Source organism: Enhydra lutris, unplaced genomic scaffold (assembly GCF_002288905.1).
Source record: "Enhydra lutris kenyoni isolate GAN:26980312 unplaced genomic scaffold, ASM228890v2 scaffoldscaffold84, whole genome shotgun sequence".
In the NCBI taxonomy this organism is placed as follows: domain Eukaryota; kingdom Metazoa; phylum Chordata; class Mammalia; order Carnivora; family Mustelidae; genus Enhydra; species Enhydra lutris.
The window spans coordinates 3,209,919-3,228,794 of record NW_019154168.1 but is presented as its reverse complement, the minus strand read 5'-3'; the positions used below and the strand labels follow the sequence as shown (position 1 = coordinate 3,228,794).

At 38.6% G+C, this 18,876-nt stretch overlaps 1 protein-coding gene across 1 annotated transcript in view; it reads left to right on the top strand.

Annotated features, from left to right (window-relative positions):
• The window catches only part of LOC111161330 (FYVE, RhoGEF and PH domain containing 4), a 114,490-nt gene that overhangs the window by 58,988 nt on the left and 36,626 nt on the right, over nucleotides 1-18,876 (top strand). Inside the window, exons 3-4 of the mRNA XM_022524928.1 lie at nucleotides 3,949-4,132; nucleotides 9,005-9,515. Coding sequence (XP_022380636.1) covers nucleotides 4,041-4,132; nucleotides 9,005-9,515 — 603 coding nt within the window. The 5' untranslated portion in view covers nucleotides 3,949-4,040. The remainder of the gene's footprint in view (nucleotides 1-3,948; nucleotides 4,133-9,004; nucleotides 9,516-18,876) is intronic.

Below are 18,876 nucleotides of genomic sequence, written 5' to 3'. Positions count from 1 at the left end.
TGTTCCATTTTTAAAGTATAATATGTTATAAATGTATAATGTATTAAAAATAGCCATCTATGTAGGGCACCTGGCTGGCTTAGTTGATAGAGCATGGGACTCTTGATCTCAGGGTTGTGAGTTCAAGCCCCACCTTGGGCATAGAGTTTATGTAAAAATAAGATGGCCAAGCTATTGTTTTCCATAGTAAGTAAAATGAGACTAATCAAAATCCACTGACAATCCCCAAACTTAAGCTGGCGATTCATTTTTTTCATGCTCGGTAATTATCTCGGATGATTGGAAATTTTTGAATAAATTGTTTTGTTCTATTTACAGTCTGTAAAATTGGCTGCAATAGGGCCCATTTTCCTTACAGTCAACTAGATATCTCAAAGTTAGCATGTCCACAACTGGACTACCGATTTCTCAAAAAATTTCTTTATGTGTTGTGTCAGTTGGTGACAGTTCATCCTTCCAGTGGTTCAGGCCAAAGGTCTCCAGATTCCTCCTTGGCTCCTCTCTCTTTCTCTCATACCTCACTTTATTCTATCGGGAAGCCTACTTTTAAAGCATACTGGAATCCTACCTTCTTCTAAGTACCATTATTTCACCTGAATTTCTGCACTAGTCTCCTGACCCTGTTTCTGCCCCATTTCCACCCTCTTTCCTGACATTCTCAACAAAGCAGCCAGAGAGACACAGTTGGTTAGAAGTCCTGTCATGTTACTCCTTTGCACAGAACTGCAGTGACTTCTCATTTCACATAAGTCACTCTCCTTACAGCGTGCCACCAGCTTCTGCATTGCCAAGTTACCAGACCCTCCCTCTGACCTCTGTACCTTCTCTTGCCTGCTTGGTGCTTTGGCTTCAGTCACATTGGCTTCCATTGCCTCTAGCTTGGTCTACTCTTTGGGAATGCTCTTCCCAAAATAACTCGCTCAACTTCAAGTCTTCTTCAAATCTGAACTTTTCAAAGAGGCCCACTTTCGGTACCCTACTTAATATATACTGCAATCTGCCCTTCTCCCCATTTCCTATACTCCAAATCCCTTTAAACTTGTTCTTGCATTAGCCCTCCCCCTTTTTTTCTTAACTCTCACCACCTTCTCATAAATGGTTTACTTACTAGCTTTTTTGTTTCTTATCTTTCCTTTTGTTCATTGATAAGATCAAGTACATAGAATTTAATAGTTATTCATTAAATACTGAATTAATGAAAAAGTGAAAATTTAACGAAACCCTATAATATGTAAGAATTTCTGTAGGATATGTATTTTGTAAATGTCAAGTTCTTAATGGTTCTGTTAGTTTAAATTCCCTCTCGAAATACATGAGATATCATATTGCTTGATATCCTCTCTGACTCTTGGTATTGATTTAAAATTTCTGGTTAACCTTATGGGGCTGAAGTAGAATCCTATTTAGATTTAATTTTCATTTCCCTGATTATCAGTGAGGTTGAACACTGCTTTTCCTATTTACATCCATTGGGCTGCAGGGGGAAGAAGTAGTAGGTTGAGTTTAAGACAGATTCAGTGGAGATGCTGATAGAACACCTAGGAGATGTCCAGGGAGCATTTGGAAATGTTGACCTCCATAGGGTAAACGATCAGAAATGTTGAGAAAGGGGGCAGGGGAGGGGAAGACGAGAGTCTTTTTTACTCACCAGTTATGTTTTTTTGACCAAAGCACACATTATTTCCCCCTAATGCAGTGTTTATGACACTGTAGCCATTCATGTATCATCTTGAAATTTGTGTCATATACATGTAATATTTGTGCTCTTTTATTTAAAATGTACACATTTATTTTCCATTTGGGTTGTCTCCCTTGATGAGATGCCTCCTCTGTGCTTCTAAAATAACAGTACCCAGTGCCCACTTTTATCAGCCTCATTAAACTGTCTCCTCACTAGACTATGAACTCCTTGATGACATTTTTTTCCTTCACGTATTCCACAGATTTGCCAAACACTGTGTATGTGGTTACTGTGAATATATTTGTGATCAAAATAAACTTGTTTCTTACCCTCACAGAACTCCAGCCTTGTGGAAGAGAAAGCTTTACATCTGTACTATACTTAATATTTTATTTCTGGTTTCTTTAATACTATTTATGACTATTTAATCATAATAATTGATTATAAGCACTTTGGAGACAAAGTACACAATGCTATGAAACAGTTTAGGTAGGCATAATTGAGATGGGAGAAGTTAGTGGAGTTATCTCAGAAACTGGCTGACAACATATTATTTGAGTTTTCTAAGCATCTAACAGTGTCTGATATGTAGTAAATAATGTTCACTGAGTAAACTCTAGATGGATGAATTAAAACAATTTTATAACAATTTTTGTAACAATTTTTATAGAATTATAAAGAAAACACATTCACTTCCTTTTTTGAATATTCTAATTAGGAATGTTGAAATTATTTCTAATATTAAAATTGCTTGTGTGTCTGTGCGGGGGGTGATATTGTCATAGTTTGCTATTTTCATATAATTCTACACAGGAAATTTTTCCTTAAAATTAACAAATATCGTGCTTATATAAGTCCCTTCTTTCTCAATGGATACTATATTTAACCATCCGCCCTGAGCATTTCTTGGAAGATAACACCATTTCCATAAAAAGAAGCATACCTTTTTTTAATTGGGATTTTCTTCTTGTGTTGAAAGGGAATGCGGTGAATTAATTGTCATACCTGTGGCATATTTTTTTCTTTCTTTGTAAGAATTGATAACTCACATAGAAATGATGACATCTAGGCCAGTGAGCATCAGGCAATGTCAGCCGAGTTTATAGAAGAAATGAGAGGACTGAAAACCAGGGTAACCAGCTGAGGGAAAATGGGGCATGTAATTAGAAGGAGACATGATTCCCTACCCTTCCTTGGGAAGTCAGAACAAGGATTTAAAAAAAGAAAAACAAGGAATTTATTTGATTTGTTAGAACCAGTTGTAGAAAAATGCATACAAGTTATATAATCCTTTACCCAGAATGTTAATCTAAGAGGAAAATTATATTGGTTTTCAAAATTGAAGTAATTCCTGTACTGATGAAGCAGGCACTTATGGTGTATTTTCTCCTCTACAGAATTTCTCATCTGTTAGAGATATTCCATAGATTTTAATATTTTAGGAAATGATCTGTTAACTGAGGGAAGGACTTACTACTAAGCAAATAATTTGTGGTATGGAAATGCAAGCCAACTATTAACATAGCAGACAATAATAACAGAACTCCTATAACCCCTTATTGCTGGTTTTATAGTTGGGACAATGCTGACAGAGGAGGGAACTAGAGTCTGGGTACCAGTCATAAAATCAGATCAGCCTTTTTCCAATAGGGCAAGCACTTAACCACTCTGAACCTTCATAGACCTAAGAGGTAAATAATGCTACCTATCTCAAAGGACTGTAAAGTGAAAATTTTCATCTAAGATCAAATGAGGTCAGGAGCTTTTGTTAAATGGGAAGATGCTATAGTAATTACTGTTGTTTGATATTGTTTTATTGGCTTTTAGGTCTAATTTACTAGCTCTGGATTCTATTATATTAGTGATTACTTATATTTAGAAACTCTGTTCCATAACAAGCAGTGTATCCCTAGGAATTAGTTTCAAAGTTAGTACTTTCTTTTCTCTGTTTAGATAAATAACTGCCATGTTATCTCTAGTAGACGTTGGAAGTTCACAGCAATATGTAGATGGCTAGATGTTTAATAAAGCCATATTTAAAATGACTTAAAATTAAAAGAACCACTTGAATCTTGGAGATGGGATTTATAGAGGACACAGCAAATGTCCTAGATAGAGATCCCTTGGTTAAGATTCAGTACAAATTTGACAGACCCCTTTACAAAAATTTGATAATGCTGAAGATTTTTGCACCCAGGCCATCAGTTTCATTTGTTATGGAATACGTATCCATGAAATACTGAATTCTTTTAATTCTTCTTCTACAGTGCCTCCAAAGCCATTGCATCTGCAGAATTCACCTTCGTCCAATATACACCAAACCCCCAGGCATAAAGCTTTATCTAGTGAGAAACCAAGGATGGAGGAAGTTAAACCTGCCTCTGCTTCTTGTGTCTCAAAAGAAAAACCCAGTAAGGTATCAGATCTCATCAGTCGCTTTGAAGGAGGCAGGTAAGAGCTAATTCACAATGGGAAGAAGAGGAGGGGAGAAGAAAGCTGGGCTGTGTGTGTGTGTGTGTGTGTGTGTGTGTGTGTGTGTGTATGTGTGTGTTTTAAGATGATAGAGTAATAGATTTTCTAAATCATAAGAATTTTATTCTACTAGGTTTGGGAGGCCTTTAGAAAGAGTAAATTTTAAAAATACTTAAACTTGCCCTAGTATGAACTGTCATTTACTATATATTCCCTGTGTGCAGCAGGGTCTCTCCCGCCACCTTTTTCATCACATTGTGTGTGGTATAGATCAATTGATAATGCGTTCTCATTTCCTTTGTATCTGCCTATGTCACGTTGTGTTATGCCTTGGGGTCATGCCATGGGTAGCTAGATGTCTGGGTTGGGAAAGCAGGAGGTTGTCTCTCCTTGTTTCTCACTGTGCATGTTTGTGACTGTAATTTCTGCTGGTCTGTGCCATCTCTGTGGCCTTCTTTCTGACCCATTTTTTATTTAACATGAGTCTTCAGTATCCATTCAGCCCCCATACCCCTATCCCCACTCCCTCGTATCCTGCAAGGTTTTGTGAGGAGACATTGCCAATAGCAAAATAAGTTTCGGTTTTGTATTTATTAGATATAATTTTATATTCCTTAGTCCTAATGTTTCAAAAAAGGTAGGTAAAATATGAATTTCTCACTTAAAGATAAAAATAAACTCCCATAAGTTGTTTTTCTCCTTTATGACCTCAGTTGCTTTTTCTTAGAATTCCCATAGCTGACATAAATAGAATTTTTTAAAAATTTTAATCAGAATGATTTTATCTGTCACCAGAAGTCCATATTTAATTAAACAATGTATATAAACTCCCATTCATCCTTGAAGCCAAATATTCCCATTCATTGCAGTGTAATATTTGGGAATGGTTTCCTGCTAGGTGATTACATTATTTATTTGCAGGATTTATTGTTATTTACATAGTGGATCTTGGCTTGGAAATACTTCAGAAATCTTCTGAAAATTGTGACCAAGTACAAAACTGCAGTGTCCTTCATTTAAAATGAGACTATATTTAGAAACAAGTTCTTAAGAAGAAAAGTAGTTCAGAAGCCTGTCTTCATTTTTATTCCCAATCAGTTGTGGGAACTTGAGTCATAAATATTTAAACTTCAACATCTCTCCCTCTAAAATAGGAATTTTAATACCTTTCCTATCTTAAATTATAGTAATCTTTATCAGAATGATTTTTTTTTAAGATTTTATTTATTTATTTGACAGAGATCACAAGTAGAGAGGCAGGCAGAGAGTGAGGGGGAAGCAGGCTCTCCACTGAGCAGAGACCCCGATGCAGGACTCGATCCCAGGACCCTGAGACCATGATCCGAGTCAAAGGCAGAGGCTTTAACCCACTGAGCCACCCAGGCGCCCCTACCAGAATGATTTAATTCCATTTAAATTTTTTTTTCCCCCTCAGGACAACTTGATTCAATAGCAAAGAGTCACCTTTCATATTTGCAGTTCTCAGGGCCATGTCCAATGACTGCATAATATCTGGGAGACTGGAGCCCTAAGCCTTATCTGTAGTGCATACCAGATTGAGGGGCAGGTGTGGGAAGCCCTTAATAGGTCAGTATTGAAAAGGTTGAGCCTTCTGGTTCTCACCATTTTGGTAACCCACTGTTTGCATTCCTCTCCATACACAAAATGTACACAGTTTTTCTGCCTATTAGTACCAGTTTTCTTTTACTCTTTCAGACCTCACAGATTCGAAGTCATTTTTTGATGCAGAGTTTGAAGGTTGTATCTAAGGAGTGGTGTGTTGTAACCTAGACATTTAAAGCAAACTTATTCTAAGTGCAGATAGGATGTAATGTGAGTATTTTGGCAAATCTGGTGAAGGAGGGTGTTACTTGTAGCAGTCTACTGCCAATATTAAAAATGATTATATGCTCTTAGTGAGGCATTACTGGTAGGAACTGACCCTAAAAGTGTGTGAATGGGTTAGTGTTGCACTGAGTCTCTAGGACTTGAATGGGAAGTTGTATTTCCTGTTGAGTGATGTCCGTATGCCTATGGTATGTGTAGCTTTCAGGTTTTACCCCAGTTGTTACAGTTTAAAGTAGCATTTTGGGGAATAGGAATTCAGCAGACCGAATTACTGCCATAAACTGACAGGAAGAGTGGAGTCATAGGTTACCAACTATTAGACAATACTATGTATCAGACTATATATCAGAATTTTGCTCTTTGCAGTAATGCAAGTAACATTATTAAGATGAGTGATATGGAGCACCTGAATTTTATTTATTTACTTATTTATGTATGTAAGTATTACTGCGGTCCCACGCTTCCTTTCTTCCGCTCTTCCTTCCTTCCTTTCTCCCTCTTTCTTTCTTCCTTCCTTCCTTTCTTTCTTTCTTTCCTAGTGTAAGAGAAACTAGCCTTTTTAACCCATGAAAGATTTCAAGATTTTAGAAAGAAATAACATCTTGCACAAAACTGAACACTGGTTTTTCCTGAGGACACTTCAAGGCCATCTGTTTTCCCCTTGGTCTGGGATCCACAAAACAGCAGGAATATACGTATAGGTTCAACCACTTTATCTCTACCCCACCTCAGTGTTCATGTCCCCTGGAAATCACTTATTACAGGAAATTCCTACCTTTCTTTTTTTTTTTTTTTTTTTCCAGATTTTATATGTCAGAGAGCACAAGCAGGGGGGAGTGGCAGGCAGAGCAGGCAGAGGGAGAAGCAGGCTTCCCACTGAGCAAGGAGCCCAAAGCAGGACTTGATCCCAGGACTTGCAATCATGACCTGAGCCGAAGGCAGCCACCTAACTGACTGAACCACCCAGGCGTCCCAAATTCCTACCTTTCATCCAAAACAGTCCTTTCCAAAAATCCTAAGCAAGCCTAAAGTTGGTTCAGAGGATCTGCTGAGGAACTTTCTGCTGGGTCTCTGGACCCTGACATGGGCAAGGAGAGGAAGACCGTGCCATTCAAATCACCAAGTACTGCTTGAGAAGTCGTCTAGGCCAAGGGGTGTACTCCCCTAGAAGACACACATTAACGGTGGAGTATGTGACACTTACTTACATTGACAACCACCAACTTTTATATATATGGCATTTTTCCTGCCAAATTTTCCATCCCTTCCTGTGGTGCTGAGCTTACCATGTCTTTTATTAACATTCTTGCCATCTGTGGCATCTCTGTTCCATTCTCCATTCCAGATCAGCAGTGTCTGGGAGGAGTAGAATGTGAAGGGAGAAGGTAACACACATCTGAGTACTGTCCATGAACTGTGCTGCTGTGTCCTCTAGCCTGTAACGTCTCCCTGCACTGGGGAAGGTCTGGCCTGGACTTTTTCCCCACGTTCTGTGTGCAGGCTACTCACCTGTTCCTTGTTCCCTCCTGCATGTTCTAGTGTATTACAATGTGGGGTTAAGACCACGGATTTAGAGTCAGACTTCGGGGTCAGACTCTAGCTGTATCATTTCTTAGCCATGTGACATCACCTTATTATGCAAGTTTCTAAGCTTCAATTTCTCTATTTTGGGGTCCTGTTTTACAATTATTATGAGATTGAAGCAAATAATGTAAAGAATACCATGCATTTTCTGGCACTTATAAATGCTATCTGCTGTTGTTGAATGACTGCCACGATCACCATTACAGTTACTATTACCAATTCTTGATCCCTGACCACTTTCCAGATGCCTAGCACTGTGCTATGAAGTGGAAGAAAGCAGAGAACAAGATAGGCGTGCTCTGCACCCTCATAGAGTGTTAGTCTGTATTCGTCTTGTCTCCTTATTAGGTCATAGGAATCTCTCCAAGATTGCAGCCCAGAGATTTATGTTTTTCCTCCCCTGGAATCCTAGATTAAAATGTTATGCAAACATTTACATAGGGACATTGTAATATATTGGCAGTTAGGTTCTATTGTACTATTAGGGTTATATATATAATATCAAGTAATAACAAGAGCTTTAAGAAAAACTAAACGAGATGTGTAGTTTATGGCAGAGTGCACTTACAATAGATAGAATAATCCAAGAAAGCCTCTTTGAGGTGAACATGTGAGCAGAATCCTGCATAATGGGAAGGAGTCAGCCACCCCGATGTCTTGGTGAAGGTCATCCTGGGCAGAGAGAAGAGCAGCTGCAGAGACCCTTAGATGCACACATTGGCTTGTTGGGAGTGTGGGAACAGCAGTGAGACAGGACTGGCAAGAGATGGTGAGTGAGGACAAATAGAACTGAATGGGGCTAGGGCAAGTGGGGGCTCATGTGTACAGACTCCTAGGCTAGGGGCAGGAGGCCAGATTTACCTCCTAAGTGTATAGGGTGCCCTGGGAGAGTTTGACCTCTGCGGCTGACCTGGAGAAACTGGGTTTGAAAGGATGGAGACTGGAGGCAGAGAGGTCAGTTAGGTTATGGCAGCAGGGCTAACAACATTTCTGAGACTGTGTTCTGCTTTGTAAACAGAAGGAACTTATGATTTCTAACCTGTTCCTAAATTGGGATCTGAAGATAACTTGTTTTTAATATGTACAAAAGTAAAAATCTTGACAAAAGATGGCTTTCACTATAAATACTTCTCACATTTCAGTCCTTACTGATGTGCCGTATTGACAAACAGCACAAGGAAATGTTCCAGACCCTATTGCAAATGTTTGGTCTTCCCATCTTTACTTGGATGTTTACTTAAGTGTGTGTAGCATCCCAAGAGACTGCGAACTATGCCCAACTATTCCAATTCATGTTTCTAAAACCATCAGAGGAAAAGTCTTCACTAAATATCTCCTTTCCATTGGAATAAGCTGGTCTCTCTTCTAGAACCTTTCCATGCCAGTGTTCACATGCTTCTCTTGTATTTTATCTTTCAGCACATTATCAAATTACAGTGATTTGAAGAAAGATTCTGGTGTGAACCTGAATGTTCCTAGGACCCCAGGAAGGCATGGACTGACAACCACCACTCAGCAAAAGCTCCTCTCCCAGCACCTACCACCGAAGCCGGAAAATGACACCGATCCAACTCAAGGTGTACAGACTGGTGTGGCTAATGGTGTGATAGCTGCACAAAACCAGATAGAATGGGAGGAGGATAAAGTGGCCACTCTTAGCCCAGAAACTCCAGTTCAAACTCTGGAACCCTTGCTTGCTGTGAGCCTAGTGAACGGAGAAGGAGAGGAGGAAGCGGCCACAGGCCCTGCATCCCCCACAGCAAAGGACGATGATGGAAATGCTGCTGACAGTAGCTGCAGGACTCCCAGGGTCAGCCAGGTGCTCCCCCTGGAAGAAGGAAGGGCAGACACGGAAGCCCAGGTGCAAGAGCAGGAAGATGGAGAAAGCCCTCTGGAATCGGACCAGCTAGACCCTCACCCCGAGATGAAGGTAACGCATGGGACCGGGTCGTAAGTAGAGGAAGCACCAACTGCTCCACTGGTTTTAAAACTCTACTCACTAGCACCCGTGAGATGAATGAGTCAGATCACCTGTACCACCAGTTAAACAGTTTTTAAGCATTAGGTGCTAATGAATGTTACCCCTACTCTATGAGGAAATATTTCACTTTTTCTGGTGTCGTTTCTGTTGATCTTTCTATTATGCTTTCAAGAGTCAGAACATTCGGAAGACATCAATATAGGAAAACCACAAGCTTGTTGTTTTTACTTAGAGAGGAAGAAAATGTTCTTTGTTGCTCTAGATGTAAGGGCTAGATCCCTAATATTTATGGACTAAGCAAGAGGAAATGGTGTAATTTTCGCTTTTCACACATTTCTAGTCTAGACCTGGAAGAGTAACTTGCACTAGCACATGTTTCATTTAAGGACACAAATATGGGAGTGCTCACAAATTATTCAACAGATTGTAACCATAGCTCTTTCCAGGCTTCTAATTGTTTTTGTCATTTTAAAAAAAATTTCTAATTAGTATAGCTTTAAAACAGTGGACTTAATCTTGGATTTAGAAGCCTCTTTAAAGATCATCTTAGGAGCCGCCTGAGCAGCTCAGTCAGTTAAGTGTGTACGTTCGGCTCAGGTCATAGTCCCAGGGTCCTGGGATCAAGCCCTGTATTGGGAATTGTTGCTCAGCAGGAAGCCTGCTTCTCCCTCTCCCACTCCCCCTGCTTATGTTCCCTCTCTCTCTGTGTCTCTCTCTGTCAAATAAATAAAATCTTTAAAAAAAAAAAAAAAAAAAATTATAAATATATATATATATATATATATATATATATATATATATCATCTTAGTTAAGCAATTCATTTATAGAAGTAGGGACAGTTCCAGAAAGCCGAAGTGATTTTTCAGGTCACAAAAGCCTGGACCCTTGTGCCCTGACTGACAGGCCAATATTTGATACAAAAATATCACACACTTAAGTGCCCAAACGCAGGAAGTATCAACGAATACAGCATCCACGAATAATGTATTAGAGAGAGGGAAAGTTCTGGCAAACTAGAAATTTAGATCCTTTCCAAAGAGGGCTGCAATTCAGTGAAACTGATTCAATGGCATATCTGTCTGTGTGCGGAATCTAAGCTTAATAGCTGATTTGCTGGTGAGATACATTCATAATTCACCTGGGCTACAGAGAAACTTTAATACAATTCTAGGAAAAAGACCATTGCATTTGTACTCTTTATTTATGTCAATAAGATGCTTTGGAAGAATTAATAAATAGAACTTTTACAAAATACCTGGAATTTCTCAGATCAAAGGTGCAATATAAGCATCATCATACAGTTCACTGGAAGACAAAGTTGTTTATGTGTCTGAGGACCAAAAACAAAAAAAACACACACACATACAAAAAAGTTCCCATTGCTCAGTTTCTCTTTTTAATTATAAATAACAGTCTGTGTAGGAGAGTTGAGAATTAAAAATTTGGCAATTATAGGAAAATCTGTCAATGACAAATCCAAGTTCTAAATTTATTGAGGATTTTTTATGGTGCTGTGCCTTAAGTGGCATTAACAAAGGGAAAAATTCAAAAGGACTGGTACTAAAATATCAGAGTAAAAAGCAATTGATGTATTTACAACTTTAACTAAAATGAAATCCATGTTAGGGGACAGCTTTTACTAAACCTGAAAAAGGTCCCAAGTAGACAAAAAGACAGGGATTTATTTTCTTCCAGTTAGTGAATAAATTTTAAGTGCTGACTGTCAGGCAGGGAAAGTTTAAATAAGGAAGTGGGTGGAAGAAAAGTGAGTCATACTTGGTAACGTTATCTGAAACATTAAAGAGACAGAGCCCTGCAAAGTGAATCTCTTCACTACATCTTGAGGTGGTGCCGCTGTGGCTTGAACCATGGTGAACAGAAGAGGAGGTTAGAATCAAGAAGCTCGAAACTCCTTTAATAGTTGGGATGATGCCACCAGCAAGTACTTATAAAGCAGTAAGAACTATTCTTATTAATATTTTCATTGGTCATGCCTTTGGTTGCTGGGTAGTACTTTTTTTCCCCTGACCTATATTATTATCTGTACATTCTCATAGATGAGTCATATTTGGTTTGGGAGAGACTTGAATAGGGGCTTTGGTATTAAACTAATGCAATGAAGTAGCACAGCTGGCCTTTCTCCCATATGGGAGTGAGTAGTGGACAGCACATGCTGTGTGTAGGAACAGAAGTGCCGTTCTCTCTGTAGAGCTATTGATACAAAATACCGCATGTATCTCTCATCTGAAAGGGAGTACTGGGAGGCACCTGGGCGGCTCAGTCTGTTAAGCTCTGCCTTCGGCTCAGGTCATGGTCCCGGGATCTTGGGATCAAGCCCCACGTTTGGCTCCCTGCTCGATGGGGAGTCTGCTTCTCCCTCTCCTGCCTGCAGGCCCCCTGCTTATGTACTCTCCCTCCCGCCCTCTCCCTCTCTCTCTCTCTCCCTCTCTCTCAAATAAAGAAATAAATCTTGTTTTAAAAAATAAAGGGAGTGTTAGGATTTAATTTCTATGTGATGATAATTTCTTCTTTGTTGCTCTGTCACATTGCCTTTGTTCAAATACACAAATATAAATGTTAGTAATGTTAAGATGGTAAACTTTATGTGATATGTATATTTTGTCATCGTTAAAAAAGAAAAATGAAATGTTAAAAATAAGTTAGTCATATATAGTAGAACCATTGGAACCAGGAAGTTTGGGTGCTGCTTCTGGCTCACCCACTAACTAGTGGTATGACCTTAAACAAATCAAATTATTTGTGCCTTTAGTTAAAGAATATTAACTGGGTATGATTGTAAAGCCCTTTTCAGTGATACTGTAATAATCACTTTCTGCTGTTGTTGATGAGTATCTTCCTTTGTTAGCATAGCTGGTCTTGCCAGCTGCCTCTTGAACTGTCTAATGTATCAAATCTCTTAAGATATAAAGGAATATCTGGGTTTCACTATGCAGGCAACTGAAAGAAATTACTTCGGTCTTTATATAACTCAAGGTAGAGACATCACGATAGTCTTAGCTAAGTTTAAGCCAGTATTAAATGTAATGGCTGTTTCTTAAATGCCTGTCAAGAATGGGAGAAGGAGGGATTGGGGGATGAAGGGGTAGGAGCAGAGTAGAATTGCAGAGATTGTCCAAAAAAGCAGATACACACTATACTAGATCTTGAACAGTTATTATTAATAATGAGAACTGACTTGAAAATTGTCTCAGCTTGAGTAACTTTCAGTGATATCTGATATATTATTGTGATCAAGAATCACTTCAGTGGTGAATACAGAATATTTTTACTTTTACTATGTAAAAGATAATACCTACCTCATTGAAACTATTATTCTTACCATACTTTAGCAAAGCTACACTTTTCCAATATTTAAACTTTCTGCAGCATCAGTGATCTCGAATACAGCCAGACACCTCAAAGTAAGCAGATAGTTTTTTTAAAAACCTCTGAAATAAAGGAAAATTGTGAGCACTTTGTGACACCTTTAGCTCTTACCCATAAGGTGTTATCAGTATCTTTAAATTAAGGTGAATTGTGCGTTACAAGAGATTAAAAGACTGAAGTCTGCTAAGGGGAAGTTGTCATTAGAAGGAAACCTTAAAACCCCTAAGTGACAGGGGGCAGGAAACTGTCACATGTGCCTTCGTACTTGAGGGCTTCAGTACTTCAGGGGTAACAGTATTATAATCCCTGTTTGGCATGACTGATTTGGGTTATCATAAATAGCTTAACTATATTAAGAGACTCAGGTAAATGGGTCAGGACATTTTAGAATGAATTTCATTTAACGATGGATTTTTTTTTTTCTCAGATTTATGTGCTTCAGTGGGTAAGCTTCATTAGAAATGCATTAGTATGGAATGCATTCATTGATTACACCATTTAATAAACACTTCTTTTTATAGTTTTCATGAGCCTTTTAATACTTTAACAGGTTGTAGTTGTAGATCTCCCTGAGACTTATTAGTGTTTCCTTCCTCTGTATTTCATATTGTAAGCCAAATATAAACCTGCAGATGTATGCTTTCTAAGACTAAAGTTGATAGAAATTACAAATCTGCTATTGGCAACATAATAATAAGTCTAATAATAGCAGTTTTATCAGGAATATTATAGATACCTTTTATTTTTTTTAAGAGTTTATTTTTTTATTTGACAGAGAGGGATCACAAGTAGGCAGAGAGGCAGGCAGAGAGAGAGAGGGAAGCAGGCTCCCTGCTGAGCAGAGAGCCCAATGCGGGGCTTAGATCCCAGGGCCCTGAGCTGAAGGCAGAGGCTTAACCCACTGAGCCACCCAGGCGCCCCTACAGACACCTTTTAAATTAATCCTTCATTTCACCAAAAATGAAAGAAATTATATAACAAGGTGAGGAATTGATGAAGATAGAAATTTAATACAACTGATAGAGAATTGACAACATAGAGATTTATAGAAATATTTTTTAAAAAATTAAGGTTTTTTTCTAGTGCCTTGTTTTTTTAATTACCATTTTACTTACATTTTGACATAAGCCTTGAGAGTTTAAAACCTTTGAACATACTCAAAAGTTAAGATAATCATCTTTTAAGGAAAAGAATGACAGAGAATCAAATTTAGAAGTAGTGCAAATAGAAAACCAATACTATAATCCAGGTTAACTAATTTCCTTTCTTTTTTCTTTTAATTTCACTTAATTGTGAACCTTAACGCTGTTGATTTTGCAGGATATAATATAAGGTATCAGAGTTTTCTGTGAGTTAAAACATAATATCTAACCTTGGTTGTCTCTTCCTTATGATGGGCTACAAGTTCTTTTTTTTTTTGTGAGACTTTAATTTCTTTGCTCACTTCTTGAAAAATAAAGGGGGCAGCTGTTGAGATCATGTTAGACCTGAAGACAAATAATAAGTTACTCCCTAGCTATTTCTTCTCTTGCTAACTCAGCTTCCATTCTAAGAATGTGAAAGACGGCAGAAGCAATGGAATTATCCAGCTTCACTAGTCAGTCTTTGTTTTTGCTGGTATTACAGTGGAAGTTCTCACTTAGAACTGAATGGTGAATTTAGAAAGTTCTTTATTTTGTGGAGGCTCCATTTAGTATAGTGGAAAGGTGTAAGAAAGTAAAATGAGAAAAAAATGAACTTCACAGAGACTGTACCTGAAAAAAACACCTATTCCATTTGTAAATTCAGTATGTGGGGCATACTGTGCTAGGTGCTAGAAACAAATGAACAAGACATACCCCATCTCCAAAGCCTCAGTCTACACAGTAGAGAGACATAAGTAAATCCCCATACTATGGTATGATCCATGCTTTGCAAACACAGATAAGGAATGACCTGTGCCTGGGAGGGGACTGACGGGGGTGCAAACTGCTGAAAAGCAGTTGAATTTAGCTTAAAGCAAAATGATGGGGAAATTGCTGGGTAGTTGAGAATGGACGGGAATGTGGTGAGGTAGTGAAGAGTGGCTGTATCTAGTCAGAGACAAGTGGATAGATGCCATATTTGTGGGTGTTTCTGGCCTGATAAGAAGATGCCAAAGGGCCAGAGAATTGTGTATAGAAGGATGGGTTTAAAAAGAAAACATAAGCTATGGATTGCAGTGGGTTTGTATGCTTAAACTGTATTGTTCCTTGCTGAAAACAGTGGTTTTTTAAAACTGTGGATAAAAGTTAATAATCCTCCCAGAAAAATCAAGAAAATGCAGCCAAGCATAGAAAATACAAAAATCACCCATATTTCCATCACCCAAAGAGAGCTGCTTTAGTATTTAACATTCCAGCTTGTTTTTCTGAGCTGATTTTGGGGGGAACACTTTTTTTTTTTCAATAGCCTAGTATATGGTCATTTTGCATCCTGTTTTGTAGGATTAAACATAGGAGTTTTCCTGTGTTATTTCAAACTTTCCATAAGTCTAATACTATCTGGCCTCTGACTTCTGAGGCACTTAGTTAAAGCATGGAAGTGACATGATTATACATCTGTGGGTTTTAGAGAAATGAGTCAGATAAAAGGAAAACAGATGGAGCAATTGTAAGCAACTGCAGTAATCCAGGTGTGAGAGGATGAGGTCCTGGACGGATGCGGCAGTGGGTTCGGACAAGGAAGAGAGATTTCTGAGGGCCTCCTGGATGGAGGTAGGGAATGAACCATGTTCAACTCCTAGCTTGAATGAAGTGGCAGATGGTGTATCACCTACTGAACTACAAGAGAATAGAAGGAGCAAATGCATTTGGGAGGGCAAAAATTTAATTGGCTTTAGACATACTGAATTTGAGGCACTTGTGGACTGTCCTCATGAAGGTGTCTCAGACAAAAATGAAATACTCTGGAGACGTTACCGTCAACTGGTTAAGGATGAAGACTTTAGATTTAAAAGAGATGAGTTCACATTCCAGCTTTGTCACTTACCAGTTAGGTGACCTCAGACATAGTACTTTACTGTAATTTGACAGGTCTTGGTTTCTCACTATGTTCATGAAATAGTTGAGGTGGCTGACAGGAAGGAACGTAATTGTGTTTGGAATGATGGGAGCAGTAGAGTTGCTAATTAGGTGAGTTTTGTACTACTGAGCTTATGGTACCTATAGGACGTCTGTTGGAGATATTAATGAAGCAAGTGGAAATACAGATCTGGAGCTCAGGAAAGAGGATAAGAATGTAAGAGGATGTACATAAGGGTGTGATTAATATTGCTAAAATAGAATGTGCAGGAACAGGAAGAGAAGGGCAAGGACTGAGCTGTGGAGAGCACAAACATTATCAAAAGGGGAACATACTGAGTTGTGTGAGAGGAAAAAGAAGAGAGAACAATAAAAGCAGTACATTTACATTGCACATACACTGTTTGCAAGGCACTGCAGAAAGTACAAAGAGGAAACAGCTGAAAAGGAGTATTGAGATAAATAACCATCATGTAAGATATCTTGAGTTAAAGGGGAAAAGAGAACTCAAAGATAAAGTCAAGGTTCAGAGTATGGCTGAGAGGGTGAATTCTTCCTTGCTAGCATAAATCAAGGAGTAGGGCGAGTCTGGAACTCAGTGAGTGAAATACTAAGACTACATTTAGAGGTGACTCTTAGGCTTGGTGCTGAATGTGTCCATTAGGAAAGCGCCCCCAGAGAGGCCAGTGAGATAGCCTCCAGGGGTTGAGGACAATGGAAAAGGTTAGGTCTCATGGTGACTTGTGACTAAGATTCTGAAGGCCAAGGTCAAAGGTAGTGGGCATAATCAACGGTCTCCCCAGCATTGCTGAGTGGCCTGAAACTCAAAAAAAAAAAAAAAAAAAGATCAAAGGTGCAGTGGGAGTGAGGCAAGTTCTGCAGATCAGCAATACCAAGAGAACAAGGAGATAATGGAGTCAAAGATGGGGTTTAACAGCATATTGACATGAATCAGGAGGTTTGGGAAAGCGAGGTGTTTGGAGGTCACAATGCATATAAAGACACTGTTTGGCATACGTGGGAGAGAAATGGAAAGGCCAGATCTTAAAAACACAGCCGTTGTTGTATGTGCCTTAAAACTAAAGAAAATAAAACAAAAGCAATATACCATAACCCTGGGGGTCAGGAAGACAGGCTCAAAAGCCAGACTTTCTAGGTTTGCAACCCAGCTCAGCCACTTACTAGTTGTATGACCTCGAACAGGTCACTTAAATCTCTCTGTACCTTAGTTTCTTCATCTGCAACGTGGAAATAATAATACCTGTCTTACACAGTTATTACAAGGCAAAGATCATTGAATCGTAAAGGATTTAGAACACTGCCTTAAAACATAATGTGAGCTGTCTGTTAGATAAACATAAATTAAAATCCTGTTTCCTCATCTGTAAGTCAAGATGAACAGACTCATGACCTGAGATATCCCTTGATAGATCCAATGTTCAGCGTATCCTGCCAGGTGATGATCCCAACAGCTGTTGGTTCCAGGTTAAGCTGACGTGCTCCTTTGCGGGATGCACAGAAATAATTTTGCATGCCACTTCCTTTTTTTAACCCTGGTTTCCTATATTTTGTTTCTCTTGCTTGAGGACCATCGGTTATTTCCACATAGTGCACTCACTTATGTGCACGAGGTTTTAACTCTAGGGAACTATCATCAGAAACACTTATTAGTGACCTAATTACTTTGATCATCTGCTTAGACTTGGGATAGGTTAATTCAGTTATTGATTGTGAGCATATATTAAATTGTCCTCAGTGCCTGATCTTTAATTTCTGCAAAAGGCAAAGGACAATTTAGTCTAATGTGTACTAAACTGGGCATAAGAAGAACAAAGTTCTCTATTTACTACCACTTACTTCCTGTCTGATCTTGTGCAAGTTTAACTAAATTGTCCTTCTCAGTCCAAGCTCTCTTTTGCCCTTCTCCCTGCCCTATCTCAAAAGGATATAATGTAAACCTTCTGATTAAAACTTCTCACTTGACTATTCTCTGTTTTGAACTGAATAAATAGTGTAGAGGACATCAGATTGGAAAAATAGTGGTGCTGGGTCAAAAGTAGGCTTGGACTTTGCTCCCAAAGCTTCCTGAAGGATCATGCTAAAGTAAAAACTGTTTATTCTTGTGATACTATACATTAAAGCCCTGGGAAAGGGATAACGTGTGTGTATCATAGTGAGTTTTCTTTTTCCTGTAATGTGAACCTGGTGATAATTTCTTGCTGATTACAGATCTTCCCTGAGACCATGTGACCTTCCTTATGGCATTATTATATGATCTTAATTGAACACAAAATCTGTATTTTATTCCCTTATCTCCTTATCTCACAAATCCATAGGGGCTTCTTTTAAAGAGCTGTAACAAAGCAAGAACTTTATTTTTACAGACCAAGATAGGAATCCTGGTTCAGTCACTTCCTAGCTATATGATTTTAGGCAGGTTCCCCATCCTCATTAAGACACTGCTTCCTTATCTATAAAATGAGAAGATAATGATATCTGCTTCCCAGGATATTAGTAGGATTCCACTAGATAATTCATGTGAAACACATACAGTATGCCTAGCACACAGTAAATACTCTCTAAATAGTTGGGGCCGTCACTGTCTCTCACTTGTGATCGCCTTCCTTGGCTTCCCTGATCTTTAGTATAATGAGAAAAAAATCTGTACAGTTCTGGAATATTGGAATGAAGGTGTCAAGACAGGTTAGAGACTTTAAGATGCTTTTTGAGATGATAGGCCAATTATGTGACATTCAAATATCATTGTCGTCTCATTTTAAATTGTCACCTGGAGCCACATGGAAGACTTTAATGTCTAGGAAGACATTAAAAGTGAGCTATCAAAATGTTGATGCATCTCACGAATTGTACAAAATCAAGT